Source organism: Quercus lobata, chromosome 1, assembly GCF_001633185.2.
Source record: "Quercus lobata isolate SW786 chromosome 1, ValleyOak3.0 Primary Assembly, whole genome shotgun sequence".
NCBI lineage: Eukaryota > Viridiplantae > Streptophyta > Magnoliopsida > Fagales > Fagaceae > Quercus > Quercus lobata.
In genome coordinates, this window is record NC_044904.1 from 55,352,441 (window position 1) to 55,368,998 (window position 16,558).

The following is a 16,558-nucleotide window of genomic DNA, read 5'->3' on the forward strand; positions in this document are numbered from 1 at the left end:
AGAGTACAAAAGTCTTTTTGAGGGAGAGGGAAGGCTATTACAAAAGGCTTTCTAAAACTTGGAACTTAAACGCTTAGAATCTTAGAAACTTAGAAACTTGTCTTCTGTCTTTGTAGTCCGTCTCTTTTATAGGTGAAATGAACCATGGTAAAGTAGGTAAATTTAACTCAAGTTAATCTGTCGGTGGTATGGAAATTAGTACTGATGAGTAGTAGTCTGTCTGCGTCTGTCTGGGAATCTTTCAGATCTCGGGAATCTATCAGATCTCTTTTTACGCATGCTAGTAAACAGTAGTAACTTTTGAACACCTGTCTGGACTGTCTTGATTTGTCTGGAAGCTATTCACGCGTGCTGGTGAATAGTAATCTGTCATGGATGCCATCTTCGGTGGTTCTACCCAAGCCATTAAAGATGCAATGGCTGTCCTGAATCAAGAAATTATGTAATTGTGGTAGTCAATGTTGATGTGAATTTGAATTGGTTCAGAACCTTAGGAACAAATACAACGAGTCCATGGCTTAGGTGATTATCTTGTTTTGTGTTTCATTCTCTTTTCCCTTTGCATACAAATTTCATTCTAGATATGATTCACATTTATTTGTTCATTCTAATGATTTCTGCCTTTATATAAACTACAAAATGAAAATTCTTTGTTTGGGTTCTTGATTTTGAATAAACAGAGTAATATCAATAACATTCTGGTGAATGATCATTATTGACAACTACCCTCTAGGAAGCTGTTTTATATTCAGGTATTTGTTATTTTGTTAGCTTTAACACATTATTAAATAATTTACGCAAAAAAGAGAGTAAACAATTTTTTAAATAATGCTGAACAGAAAATAATTTTATGCAGAATACTAGAAATAGTTTATGCAGAAAACAGATTTTATGAATGCAGTAAGCAGATTCGAATATACAGTAAACATGATGTGCAGAGAGGAAATTTTATTAATGTAGAAACATATTTTATCAATGCAGAGAAAAAGAGATTCGATTATTGTGAAATTCAAACATGAAAAAGCATTCAAATTTGGCTTTTAAATTTAGAAATCACGATTTCACTAGGTGTTTTATGAGAAAACAGTGAACAGTTTTTAAATAGTGAACAGAAAATAATTTACGCAGAAAAGAGAGTGAACAACTTGTTATAAAGTTTACACAGTAAGTTGTTATTAATTCTCATCTGGACCTATTAGTGACATTATATTTTTCCCTACCATTAACAACTTGTCATGCAGACTTTATTGTGAAATTTTTGAAAAAATATTGTGTCCATAACTTGCATAAAGAGAGGTAATTAAAACATATATATTTATATATATCTTGTCTTTTTTGGTAATTTACAAATCAAACCGCCACTTTTATAAGTATTAGCCAAACACTCAACTTTGTCAAAAAGCATTTTTTGATAGTTTTTACCAAACATGCTACTTTAAAAAAAAAAAACTCAGTTTCATATTTTACTTTTTAAAACTTCCACTTTTTCCAAAAGAACTGTTTGAAAAAGCTGAACCAAACTCACCTTAGTAGAACTAATAGATTGTGGGTTTTTTTTTAGTTGCAACTTACGAATATGCAAGTAACAATAATATGCAAGTATTATAAAAGATTTAATTGCTGGAGTTCAAATCATCTCCTTCATTAATAAATAAGGAGTTATAAAAAAAATTAGAAAGGTTTTTTATTGATAATCTTAATTAAAGATATTATATATAAGGACAAATATACAAAATTATGCATGTGTATATTATAATAATCATTCATTTAGTTAGAAAATAATTCTAAAATTATGTAATAATAACTCATTTAGTTATAATTTCTCAAAAAAATATATAAAGAAAATTTAGGATTAAAGCCATGCAACGCATGGAACTTTCACTAGTATCTTTTATAAATTTAAGCATTATAAAACATTTCATCCACACTTTAAGGGTATCATTTGATTCATGTTGATGACCCGACCTGACTCGAATAATATTGTGTGGTTTTTAATGGGAGATTTTTGGAGGCTTAGTCCATGGAGTGGAGGCTTAGTCCATGGAGTGGACCTGACTCGAAAAAAAGCTACTTATTTTTATGTTTATGTTTATTTGTCAATAATCCCAACAACCAAAAAAAAGAAAGTTATAAGGAACTCGAGTTTATTAAACTCGAGTTCCTTACAAGGTACTCGAGCTCACCAAGCTTAAGTTCCTTACAAGGTACTCGAGCTCACCAAGCTCGAGTACCTTAGAAAAAAAAAAAAAAAGCATTTTTTAATGGCCCAATTTCCACCTCAGCAGCGCCACGGTGGCAAAACTCCTAGGAACTCGAGTTTAAGAAACTCGAGTTCCATATAAAAGTGGTATTTTCCTATATAGTTCCGAAACAGTGTTTTTTTACAAAATATTTCAAAAATTCGTGGCATTTGGCCATTTTGGCCGACTAATCTTTATATTATAAAAGCGCGAATGCCGCTACAGTGCTTCGGCACTGTGCAAGCACTGTAGCGGCAATAGTGCTTTGGTGAGGCACTTCTCTTTCTTTTTTTTAATCAGTCTTCCGTTTGTATTTTTTTTTTCCTTTTATATATATTATTGTATTGACAGAACAAATTTCACAATATTTTCACAATTATTGAGGTGTCAATTTCTTATAAGTTAAAATAAAATAATAAAATATGAAACTGTGACCAACCACAACTAAAAATAAATGTTTTGTGAAAAGCGACAATGCCGCTACAGTTTGCACTATTCATCTATAGTGTTATTTTGGTGAGCCACTTTGTCTTTGTTTTTTAAGTTTTGAACAGTAGCTACAATTCCAAATGGCACTATAGCTACAGTAGCTACAGTTTTTTATTTATTTATTTATTTATTTTTAGTCTTCCGTTTGTACTTTTTTTTCCTTTTATATATATTTTTATGATACAACAAATTTCACAATATTTTCACAATTATTGAGATGTCAATTTCATTTTGCTGCTTTAGTGTTTTAGCACTGTTCATCTATAGTGCCATTTTGGTGAGCCACTTTGTCTTTTTTTTTTTTTTTAAGTTTTGAATAGTAGCTACCGTACCAAGCGGCACTGTAGCTACAGTAGTAACAATTTTTTTTTTCCCTTTTATATATATTATTATACTGACACAACAAATTTCATAATATTTTCACAGGTGTCAATTTCTTATAAGTTAAAATAAAATAATAAAATATGAAACTTTGACCAACCACAACTGAAAATAAATCTATATATATAAAAGCACGAATGCGCTAAATCACTGTAGCTACAGTGCTTTGGTTTCGTGAGCCACTTTTTTTTTTTCCCAAGTTTTGAATAGTAACTGCAATGCCAAGTGGCACTGTAGCTACAATAGCTATAGTGTTTTTTTTTTTTTTTTTTTTTCATGTAATCGGTTTGTATTTTTTTTTTTCTTTTAAATATTTATGTAAGCTGGTATATATATTGTTATATTGACACAACAAATTTCACAATATTTTCACAATTATTAACGTGCACAAATACGCTAAAGCACTGTAACTACAATGCTTTGGTTTCATGAGCCACTTTTTTTTCCCAAGTTTTGAATAGTAACTACAGTGCCAAGTGGCACTGTAGCTACAGTAGCTACATTTTTATTTTTTTTTCTAGTAATCGGTTTGTTTGTTTGTTTTTTATTTTTTATTCTCCTTTTAAATATTTATGTAAGCTGATATATATATTGTTATACTGATACAACAAATTTCACAATATTTTCACATTTATTGACGTGCCAATTTCTTACAAGTCGAAATAAAATAATAAAATATGAGACTGACCAATCACAACTAAAAATAAATGTTTTGAGAAAATGTTACAACACTTATTGTGCAGTGCTTTTGGTTTATTCAACTGGCACGGTAGCTACCGTGCCTAAAGTTTTTTTTTTTTTAGTAATTGGTTTATGTTTTTTTTTTTATAATATTTATGTAAGCTGATATATATATTGTTATACTGATACAACAAATTTCACAATATTTTCACAATTATTGACGTGTCAATTTCTTACAAGTCGAAATAAAATAATAAAATATAAGACCGTGACCAATCACAACTAAAAATAAATGTTTTGAGAAAATGTTACAACACTTATTATGCAGTGTTTTTGGTTTATTCAACTGTCATGGTAGCTACAGTGCCTAATTTTTTTTTTTTTTTCAGTAATCGGCTTATTTTATTTTTTTTAAATATTTATGTAAGTTGGTCTATATATTGTTATATTGACACAACAAATTTCACAATATTTTCACAATTATTGATGTGTCAATTTCTTACAAGTCGAAATAAAATAATAAAATATGAGACTGTGACCAGCCACAACTAAAAATAAATGTTTTGAGAAAATGTTACAACACTTATCGTGCAGTGCTTTTGGTTTATTCAACTGGCATGGTAGGCCTAAAGTTTTTTTATTTTTTATTTTTAGTAATCGGTTTGTGATTTTTTTTCTTTTAAATATTTATGTAAGCTGGTATATATATTGTTATACTGACATAACAAATTTCACAATATTTTCACAATTATTGACGTGTCAATTTCTTACAAGCCGAAATAAAATAATAAAATATGAGACTGTGACTAACCACAACTAAAAATAAATGTTTTGAGAAAATGTTACAACACTTATTGTGTAGTGTTTTTGGTTTATTCAACTGGCACAGTAGCTACAGTGCCTAAAGTTTTTTTTTTTTTTTTCAATAATCGGTTTGTGTTTTTTTTTTTAAATATTTATGTAAACTGGTATATATATTGTTATACTGACACAACAAATTTCACAATTATTGACGTGTCAATTTCTTACAAGTCGAAATAAAATAATAAAATATGAGACTGTAACCAACCACAACTAAAAATAAATGTTTTGAGAAAATGTTACAACTCTTATTATTATCACAATATTTTTACAATTGTTGAGATCTTAGTTTCTTATACATCAAATAAAAAATGCTAAGTCCACAACATTTTAACATTAATTTATACAGTACCTAAAGTTTTTTTTTTTTTTTCTTTTAAATATTTATGTAAGCTAGCATATCTATTAACTATATAAAAAGAGCCAAAGGCTCATGAATAGTGTTTTTTTGGTTTATTCAATTAGTGAGGTGCACTTTTTCTTTTCTTTTTTCTTTTTCTTTCCCCTTCAAGTATGCCAGTTGGTTTGAGCTTTGTTTTTGTTTTTGTTTTTGTTTTTTTTTTGTTTTTAAGATCTTTATATGTTTACTTTGTACTTGCAATGCAAGTTTACATTGTAAATACACAAAAGTTGTTAATATTATACACATTTGCACAAAAAATGGTAAATATTGTACAAAGTTTGTAAATGTGTACAAAATTTGCCAATTTTTTTGTGTCCATAATATAAATTTACATTGTAATTAAGTACAATGTATACATAGAGATATTATGAAAATGTTGTAACGCATGTGTCAATTCCTTATGAATCAAAATAAAATAATAAAATATTATATCGAGATCTAGCACAACTAAAAATGTCATGACATTTTGTTGTTATTACAATATATTTACAACTATTAAGGTGTAAGTTATAGGTCAAAATAAAATAATAAAATATTGGACTAGAATTTGTCACGATCTTATACGATTGAGATTAACTTTTTATGACATAATTATCAAAATTCTTAAAATTAATATCTTTTTTGATTAATGTAAATCTCTTTGTATTTTAAAAATCAAATGATTCATATTTATATTTTGTGATACAAATAAAATCTAAAATTGATCCTAATCACTATTTTTTTTTCCATGGCTAGCACGTGCCTTGCCCGTGCTACCTTGACTAGTAAAATAAAAAGTACGCATATATCTTTCTAGGGATTAGAAGACAAGTCAATACTGACTAATATATCTTTTCAAAATTTCCACTAAAATAGTAGTTACAAAACCATAAAAACCATATTTGATCTTTAAAATTACTTGCCGCCCCCCCTCCCCCCCTAATATTTTGAGAAAAAATTCAAAACTGATTATTCCCTTTCAAAATTCCATTTGGTCTGTTTCAAATTTTAAAATTTGCTTTGGAAAATCTAAAACTCTAATTCATTGTGTAAGCCTCATGTTATCATCTCAGCTCTAGTCGAATGGAAACTCACAGCAGAGATGGCTGGTGACTCTAGCCCTAGCCTAACTCTAGTGGTATCTTTCTTTCTTTCTCCCTTTCTCTCTCTATGACAGTGTTGCCAATGGTATGTTTAGACTTTAGAGTCTTTAGATCTAGCGATATTATCTTCTTCTTTTTTATGAACAAAAGGGGGGATGAAGGTGACCATATGTGGCTTGCTCCTCAAGACGTGATCTAATAGGAGCACCCCTCACTAGTGAATGTTGGATTAAGCCATAGATACTGTGATCGGAGTGCCACAGACCTCACCCTAACACCCCTAAGAGAGCCAGCGAATGAGGCACAATGCATGCTAGAAACTCACCCCCCACATGGTACTCGCCACAACTCGAATGAGGGACCTCATGCATGCACGCAGGATCTCACGCCACTGGGCCACCCCTCTTAGGGCTATCTAGCGACATGATCTAGTTTATTGACTTCTGGCGTTAAGTTTTTACTTTTGTAGTTTCCAAATTTTTTATTATTATTAAAAGCGGTAAGTGGGTTACAACTAATTTGCATTGGGCTTTTTTTTCCATTGACTTGTATTTTGGTTAGGTTTAACACATTTGACCTTTTTATTTTTTTTTATGAAGCACTGAAGTAAGTTCATTGCCTTTACAAAAAATAAAAAAGTTATTATATTTTATTTATATTCCAAATTTGATCATATTGATTGGCTTATATTATTATTATATTCGAATACTAGCCTGTGTAATTGTTATAGAGAGACAATTAGTTCTACGATTTTCTTTTAAGACTATATAACTAGATTATAAAATTTTATTTAGATTTTATAATTGGAGTAGACATATTCATATAGAAGAGAAAAAAAAAATGTGTTCAAGATTTGAAGGTTATCACTCATTCATATATTTCAAATGCTGAAATTTCAGATGTTGAAACCCCTAGAATGACTCAAAGTTGTGAACCTAAAGAAATAGATATTGTTTTCTTAAAATGTGATCTTGGATTACAATTACTAATATTTCCATTAATCGACTTGTTGAACATTTCAAAGTTGGGCCATATTAAAATAGAAGTTAGGATTAAAAACAATCCGAGTCTAAAAATCAATTATTAATGATTTCAGTAGCATAAAAGAAGATAAGGTAGCTTTGTTGAGTTAAAGTTAATTTATGAAATAAAACACTGATTTTACTTTTTAGTCATGAATTTTTTTTTTCAACCTTAGAACTTTCTTATAATTAGCTTGGCCCTCCCTAAGAAAAATTCCTAGCTCTACCACTGGAATAGTGGGACTTTTTTTTTTTTTTTTTTATTGTTTTTGAGAATGATGTGGGATGCAAAAGCGTTAAGAAGTAGAACACGTTAAGAAGTAGAACACGTTTATTGATTGAAAATAGAAAGACAAAAGTCTGAATTTTATTTATTGAATAATTGTTCAAAAAACGTGTACAGACTTAGGGGCCTATTTAAGAGCTCTGTAAAACTTGACAGACAAGAAAATATATTCTAAAATAACTCCTAATTAATACCTAACCATAACAGGAACCAAATTTGACCTAAAAAGCAATAAAAGCACCTAAAAACAAAGAAATAAATGTCTTAAACCTAAAATAACGTTTTTTACATAAAAATATCAAAATTAATAAATTACAAAAATTAAATTATAAATTCTGTCCTACATTAGACCCCTCCACTTGAAACAAACTTGTCCATGAGTTTATCTTTGAAATCTGAAATCTTCCACTCCAAATAAACAAATACCTTGAATGTTTAAGCCCCTTGATCTTCTTTCTATACTTGCAACTCATCAATGGAATAAAAAAATCAACTTGAATTTCTTTTTCCTTAGTCTTCATGTAATTGTAGAGATTTACCAAATAAGAATTGACAATTTAATCAAATCTATCAACCCCAATAAAATCAATAAATTTTGGTGTATCGCTTACCACCAATTTCTTCCTCAATGGTCTCTACCATCCCAACTTCAAGATCTTTCTCTATAGTAGAATCTTCATTATTTTCCTCCACAATAATCTTGATTTGAGGATTTTCTTCCACAACAAGAATTTCTTCAAAAATCTTATATTTTGTTCTTTGACTTCTACATAATCTTCAAAATGATATTTTCTTCAACATGCAATTCTTCCTTTAATGGTGGAATATATGGTTCTTCAAAATAATTCAAGTGTGAACTATCTGGCCAATAATAATCTTGTTTTGTATATGACAAAAATTCATCACAATCCAAAAGATAAAAGTTGATAGCAAGCATCATTTTCATCCTTGGCCATGAACGAATTTTATCTTTACCTCGTCTAATTCTATTAGACTATATTTGTTCCCACCAACGTAAGGCATACTCACTAAGTTTATACAAATCAAGTTTAACTTTTCTCTCATAATAAATATTCTCAAAGTCATATAAATCCTCTAGATCAAGTAACCAATCAAGAAAATCCTCTTTTAAAAAATAACCATTAGAACTTGCAATTCTTTTATAAGGCCTATATGAAATTTTCTTACCAATAGGTTGCCCATGAGTTATGTCTCCGTGACAATTATCCCTATCGTTTCCCATGCTCCAACGACGGCATCTTAGCAAAGATATTTATGAGTGCTAGCTGTACGTCACGTAATACTTGCTAAGTTTTTGTCACTGGAATTACTACCATCTCATACGTCAATCACCAAATCAGGATAAGTCAAGGCTCTGATACCAACTGATGCAGGATGTGGAAGTGTCAAGAAACAAAACACGTCTACTTCTAGAAAACAAGAAACAAAACACATTTGCTTCTAAAAATAACCTCAAATCCACGAGGGTTCCTTAAATCCACAAGAGTCCTTGAATTCTCAAGGAGAAAGAATCTGAAAATCTACCAAAAAATAGAAAGATAAAGTCTGAATTTTATTGATTGAATAATTGTTCAAAAAACGTGTACAAACTTAGGGGTCTATTTAAGGGCTTCATAAAACTTGACAGACAAGAAAATATATTCTAAAATAACTTTTAATTAATACCTAAACATAACAGGAACCAAATTTGACCAAAAAAGCAATTAAAGCACCTAAAAAAAAGGAATTAAATGACAAACCCAAAATAAAGTTTTTTACATAAAAATACCAAAATTAACAAATTACAAAAATTAAATAGTAGGCTATGTCCTACATCAGAAAATGATTAGTGGGACTAGAATATTGACTAAACGACAAAATGAACACTCCATCCAGCGCGAAGCTAGCTTATATTCAGGGTTCAATTGAACCCAACTTTGATTTATATATATATATATATATATATATATAATATTTTTATTACTTTAATTTACCTTCAAAATATTTTTCCACACTCTAACTTAATCTTGCACAATTTGATAGTATATCAACTCAGTCTAAAGCCAAATAACAACACAAATCAGCTCATTTCAAAGTTAATTAAACAACAACACAAATCACAGACCTCTCTATCCCTCTTTGATCTTTGACCTCATTCTCATTAGCGTCAGCTCAACCTATGAGGTGAATTAGACAATCGCCAAAGGCTCCCAAATAGAAGATGACCCCAAATTTTAACCAATAGAACCTTAAATATTAGTCAATAGATAAAAAATGAATTTTTATCAAAGAAATTTTTTTTAAAATGATAAAATTATTACAAATTTTACTACATAAAACATGTGTAACAATGAATGAGATGTGTGTATTTCAACCAACATAAATGCATGTTTTCCGCACACACTAACACAAATTTATAGTTGGGCTCTAGTAATTTTTTGATAGTACTGTACCTATTAGGTGGGTTGATGTGATATCAAATTCACACAATTTTGTTACTTTGTTATATTGATATTACTAATGTATGCCCTTAGGGCATTTATTAGTAAACTATTTAAAAAATATATCTTATGAAAAAACTGAAAAAGATGTGAACTTTTTTGAAAAATTTTCAACTTTTCATAAAAACTTTTCTAAAATTGATGATTAATGTATGTAGGGATGGAGGAATACATTGACCATGGGGGGCAATGGCCCCCCCTAAATTTTTTAAAAAAAATATATTAGTGTGTGTGTGTGTGTGTATATGCATTAATTTTTGCAATTTGTTCAATAAAATTACATTTTTCCCCCTTAACAATATCATTGACTCTTTTTAGAGTAACGTTACAATTATAAACTTATTACAATATTTTTATAAATTGTTGAGGTACAAATTATTATTGGTTCACATTTAGATCTATCACTTACACCATGTTTTTACTTACTAATAATCATTCACTATATCAACAATATACCTCTAGCATTTTCCTCATTTTTAGGCCATTAAAAAATTTATAGATCTAAAATATAAAACAACATATACTAGCCCAAAAAAAATTGTGCAACAAAAATCACCAATAGCAAAGCTAAAAATAATTAAACTTAATTAACCAATTTTACTCAAACAAACAATTGACCCTTTAAAAAGTTTTAAATAGAATAATTTTGTCTTTACTTAGCAGACACACACATCAAAAACTCAAAAAGAAAAGAAAAAAAAAAAAAACCTCTGCAACTAAGAAGCCGCCAAAATAGAGGTCAGAGTTGCCCATCTTAACTCAATGTCTTGGCTTCGTCCCTGAATGTATGTTGGGCATAAATTAAATGAACCATTTTTTTTTCTTTTTTTTTACTTTAACATAGGATTTTGTTTAATATAAGACTATAGACCCGGTTCTTTTATTTATGCGAGTGGATATGCATGACTTGATCAGACTGTATAGTGTCAGAGGATATGGTTAGCATATCATTATTAGATGAATTATTAAAATATTATTATATCATTTCTTGACGTTAAATCAATTTAAATATTTGTGAACCATGTGCTGCATGTGCAAAAGATTCAAACAGACATTCAGTAAAAAAAAAAAAAAAAAAGATTCAAACAGTGCATTCCAGATCTCTTCTGAAGAAGTGTCCTGTCCCACACAATCCCAGCTCGTCTTCAGATAGCGTTCCAAAGCGAAGCAATTCCAAAGAGTAATGTGTGCCTATGAATTAGGATTATAAATTAAAATTATTTTATTATTTAACTTATTTTTATTATTATTTATAAATTTTATTGTACTTTTTGACATTATTTATGAGTCTTATTCTACTATTTCAACCAATTTACATTTATTTACAGTACTTTTAGAAATAATTTTTCAATTTCAGCAAAATAAACAGTATCTAAACACACTCTACAGTCTAGATTCACATAACGTTTAGCATTTGAGACACGAATGTATTTTTAAAAAACCATTGGAAACTCACCGTTGAGATTGGGTTATCCGAAGCAGAAATTTTGAATGAGTCGGCTTAGGTTGCGTTTGGATAGATTATATTTGGCAGTTTATTTTACTATTTAGGTTATTTTTTGTTACTATTTATGGGTTTTACTGCACTTTTTGGTACAAGTAATTGGTCCCATTTTACTATTTCAGCTAATTTTTACCTTTATCTACAGTACTTTCAACAAAAAAATTTCAAATTCAGTAAAATAAGCGAATCTCAAACAGACTCTTAATATATTCAAAGCTAACAGATAACGGTCATAGTCACGAGAATGAACCTAGTTATAAGAATGAACTACCATGGTGCATGAGAATATATAATTATTTTAAGATGTAATAAAATTTATAATTTATTTTTTTAAATTTTATTGTAAATAATTTATTTCTCATAAAAATTAAATAATTTCAAAAAGTAATTTCTATCTTTTTTTTTTTACAAATATATAATTTTTTAATTTTTTGTTTTTTTATTGATATTTTTAAAATTTCAAATTTATTATTCAAATTTATCATTTTTTTTAAGAAGATTATCATTATTATAATAAAAACTTATCATCTAATTATAATTGATATTACTTGTGGGGACAAAGTTTGCAGCCCAAGCCCAAATTTATGGAATCCTGGTCCAAAAAGCCCAAAATAATGAATTTTGTAAAGTATGGGTCAAAGAACTAGGTTTAGATGAGTTAAGCAGCGGCTTGCATGGAGTTAAGAAGCAACCAAACACGAATAAAAGCTATTATGATCAAAGGACCTTCCGTCCGAGAAGACCAGAATTTAACGTATAAATACAGATCACCATATTATGGTTATTTAGCATGCTACAGTATTCTCTCTCACTCTTTTTTCTGCCCCCTCTTCATAGGGGCTCTTCCACATTATATAGGTTCTTCCTAATCATCTGGACGTTACACTTGTTGATCACCTGGATCCCCACTTAAGTACCCATCCCATCAGACACCCCTTTCAGTCCTCTGCGAGTTGTGGCAGCCAAGGTAGCACTGTTCAGAGGTCTTCTCCACATTAATGCGGCCAAAAAAGTAGCTGCAGTGCATTTAATATGGGGGTAGCAGCTTTTCCTTAGATATTTTGAGTTTTCTTCCCTCTCATGTGTTCAGGGGGTGCACTTCAACTGTTTAAATATACATTTGGTCTGCGTTTGTCATGTCCGAGGAAGAGTCCCTCCTCAGACCTTCTTCCCGTTGTCTCCCACTGATGACACTTGCAACGTAGATCATTTAAGCCATGTTTCCCTCCTCGGACTTATTAGTGTCCTCGGACAAGGCCCAAGGCCCAATACATTATTTTGGGCCCTAGTCCCCACATTACTCAAATAATAACTCTATGAAAAAATATGGGGATGAAATCCAATCAATCAATCAATCAATATATATATATATATATATATATTTAAACAAAGACTTGGAGGGTATGAATTCCTGTCATGGGGTGCATCCTTAAAATTTTCCTTATTTAAACTTTTAGATCAACAAAGTTTGTACTTATATCAAAGTATTAGTTCATTGAATTAATCTATGGAGTAAATGCATATATTATATATTTATAGTTATGCATTAATTATTTTTATTAGAGGGATTTATATGTTTATAGTTGTGAATTATTTATTTTTATTAGATGGACTTATATAATTACATTTATAAATTATATTTTAAAAAACTATTTTATTTGGAATAATAATAATATTAGTAATAACAATAGTTGATTTGGAAAATGACACGGTTATATATTAAAAATATTATTCTATGTAATTAAAAAGATTACTAATAGGATATGGGGGGGCCAATTAATTAGGAAGTACTGTTAAGACATTGTTAACTGGGCCTATGGCCCGATCCGAGGACATCAGACTATCCGAGGAGGTCCAGATAAGATTATAAGGAGAACGGAATGAAGAGAGGAGTAGAGACAATATGAGATAGGTCAAACAAGTGTCCGAGGACAAAAGCCCTCTCGGCAACATGTGTCCGAGGTCGATCTGAGTGCCATATCATCACGGACTTACTCCAGAGTTACATCATCACTAAGGGTTAGACGTCGGACAAAGGATAAGAAAAGAAAAGGGCAACAAATGTCTTCAAAAAGCTGCTACATCCGCATTAAATGACTCCCAACCAACTCTGCATTAATGTGGAAGTGACGCCTGAATATTAACCAAGCAGCCTTACAGCTACTAGTTGATGGTTTTGGAAAGTGCTAGATAGGACAGGCACAAGTTCTCTGAATCTAACCTACACGTGTGTGGTAGGGATGGCACCAAGGCTGGAATATATAACATGGAAAGATGTACTAAAAAAAAAAGAAAAAAAAAGGAGGAAGAAAGACTGGAACTCTTGTACAATTTGATTATTCAACAAAACCATATGATACGTATTACTTGGACTATTTCGAGGATAGATTTTCTAATCTGAATTGCATCATACAGTCTGAAATCACTAAATCAAATCGTTTTTCTTCTGGGATAGTTCTAGTTCTTCCATCCACGCTCTACAAATTTATTGTTTGGGCCGTTTGGGTTTGAGCCCAATCCTGTTTTGGGACCAATCCAATTGCAGTCCTTACAATTGACGCTGTCTGTGGGGAGAGTTTGATCTAGGCTAAAGGAAATTCGGTTACAACGTGCACGATGAAGGAGGCAGGTCCACACTAGGTAGCAGCAGGACCGCACCAGATAGATGCTGATCTACATCAAGCAGAGTCAAGGGGTTCCCAGCATGGCAATCCACGCAGGAGCCTCAAACGGAGAGGGGGCTGTGAAGGAAGTGTGCGCACAACTCATACCAACAAAAGTCAGTCTCGAGGGAAGAGTCATGTCTCCCATGCAAAGAATGACAGAGACATGCAATGTGAAATTGACGAATTGAAAAGAGAGTTGCGTCACGCTCGGCGAAGACGTTCCCCGCCCAGCTCCGAACCGTCCTCCGAAGAGATAGATGGTGCTAGTTATAGACGGAGATCTAGAACTCCGCCTAGCGAGACTTTTTCCTATGAAGAGGAGCACCACCATCGACGTAGGTACAAAAGCCCGCCTTGCAGAGGCTTAGGAAACGATGCCATGAATAAGGCGCTGAGTCAAGTTTCCAAATCACCCTTCACACGGAACATAGAGGATGCGAGTCTTCCTCGGCGATTTCATCAACCTACGTTCACCATATATAATGGTTGAACAGACTCGGTAGAACACGTTAGCCATTTCAGTCAAAGGATGGCTATTCACTCCAAAGATGAGGCCTTGATGTGTAAGGTCTTTCCATCTAACTTGGGCTCGGTGGCGATGAGATGGTTCAACGGTTTGAGGGCTAACTCCATCGACTCCTTCAAAAAACTCACCCGAGCTTTTGGCGCTCGCTTTATTACTTGTAGCAGGGTTCCTCAGCCTTTGGGATCCTTATTGTCTATGTCCATGCGGGAGGGTGAAACTCTGAAGGCTTATTCGGACAGATACTGGGAGATGTTTAATGAGATAGAGGGAGAGCACGATGATGTGGCTATAAGCACTTTCAAAGCTGGTCTTCCAGTCAAGCACGACTTGAGGAAATCTCTAACTGGTAAACCTATTACTAGTGTACGCCAATTGATGGATCAGATCGACAAGTAAAGAAGAGTAGAAGAAGACCAACTGCAAGGGAAAGGAAAGGCTAAGGTTATCCCTCAGGAGAGGAGGGATTTCAGATCGGACTGATACAACAATAACCGACCTCGGAAAGACTTTGTTGGGCAATCAGGTTCTGCCAACACCCAGGCGGTTAATGCTGTGTTTCGAGAGCCAGTGCAACAAGTACTGGAGAAGATTAAGAATGAGCCGTTTTTCAAATGGCCAAACAAGATGGCAGGAGAGCCTACGAGACGCAACCAGAATCTTTATTGCCACTATCATGAGGATCATGGACACACAACTGAGAATTGTAGGAATTTATGGGACCATTTGGACCAGCTAGTTCGAGAAGGGAAGTTAAAGCAACTCTTGCATCATTCCAGTGATCAGGTAAATGCTTCTTCTAGACTCCCCCTTGGCACGATAAATGTTATTTTTGCTACCCCGGGAAGGACTGGATCTTGTCCTTCCAAGGTAATGTTGGTATCCCGATCTTTAGCCGAGGAGTATAGCTCAATGCCTAAGAAAGCTAGGATGGGCATCCCGTTGGTTTTGGGTTTTTCGGATGAGGACAAAGTTGGAACCATACAGCCCTACGATGATGCTCTTATGGTCACGTTGAGAATTGGAGAATACGATGTGAAGAGGGTGATGATTGATCAAGGCAGTGCTGTTGATGTAATGTACCCTGACTTGTATAAGGGGCTAAATTTGAAGTCTGAGAACTTGGTAGCCTACAATTCCCCTTTGGTGAGTTTTGAGGGAAGAATGGTCATCCCAAAGGGTCAGATCAGATTACCCATGCAGACCGGTACGAATGTGGTGGAGGTGGACTTCATCGTCATGGACGTTTTCTCTCCGTACACGGCCATTATGGGCAGACCTTGGCTTCATACACTAGGGGCTGTTTCCTCTACTCTACACCAAAAGGTGAAATACCCATCCAGAGGTTAGGTTTTGGAGATAGTAGGAAGTCAGGCTGCAGCCCGACAATGCCTGGTAGCGGCTATCCAACATCGGCCAGAGGCGGAGACCTCGGCTACCACCGATAATGGTTTATAGCAATCAAAAACCCCGACATTACCCTTAAATGGACTAGCCGACAAGGCAAAATGTGAAGATCTGGAGAGGGTAATCGTTGGTGATGATCCGAAGAAATTTTTTCAGGTTTGAGCTAAACTGCCTTCGCAAGAAAGGGGGCAATTGGTTGAATTCCTCAGAGAAAATGTTGATGTGTTTGCATGGAGCGCATATGAAGCCCTGGGCATAGATCCAAACTTCATCTGTCATCAACTCAATGTTAATCCTTCCATTACTCCAAAGAGACAGCCACCTCGGCGCCCATCAAAAGAACACGCCGAGGCTGTCAGAAGTGAGGTGGCCAAGCTCAAGCAGGCAGGGGCTATCAAGGAAGTTTTTTATCCTCAATGGTTAGCCAACACGGTGGTGGTAAAAAAGAAGACTGGGAAGTGGCGAGTGTGCGTAGACTTCACGGACCTCAATAAAGCTTGTCCCAAGGACCC

The 16,558-nt window shown here is 32.7% G+C and overlaps 1 protein-coding gene across 1 annotated transcript; it reads left to right on the plus strand.

The window, feature by feature from the left end:
- Positions 1-15,266: 15,266 nt before the first annotated feature.
- Positions 15,267-15,989, plus strand: LOC115955943. Its single transcript, XM_031074362.1, has one exon. It carries the CDS (start codon positions 15,267-15,269, stop codon positions 15,987-15,989), a length of 723 nt encoding a protein of 240 aa, XP_030930222.1.
- The last annotated feature ends 569 nt before the right edge of the window (positions 15,990-16,558 follow it).

Coding starts and splice junctions, on each gene's coding strand:
- LOC115955943 (XM_031074362.1), top strand. CDS start 15,267: ATGGCAGGAGAGCCTACGAGACGCAACCAGAATCTTTATTGCCACTAT.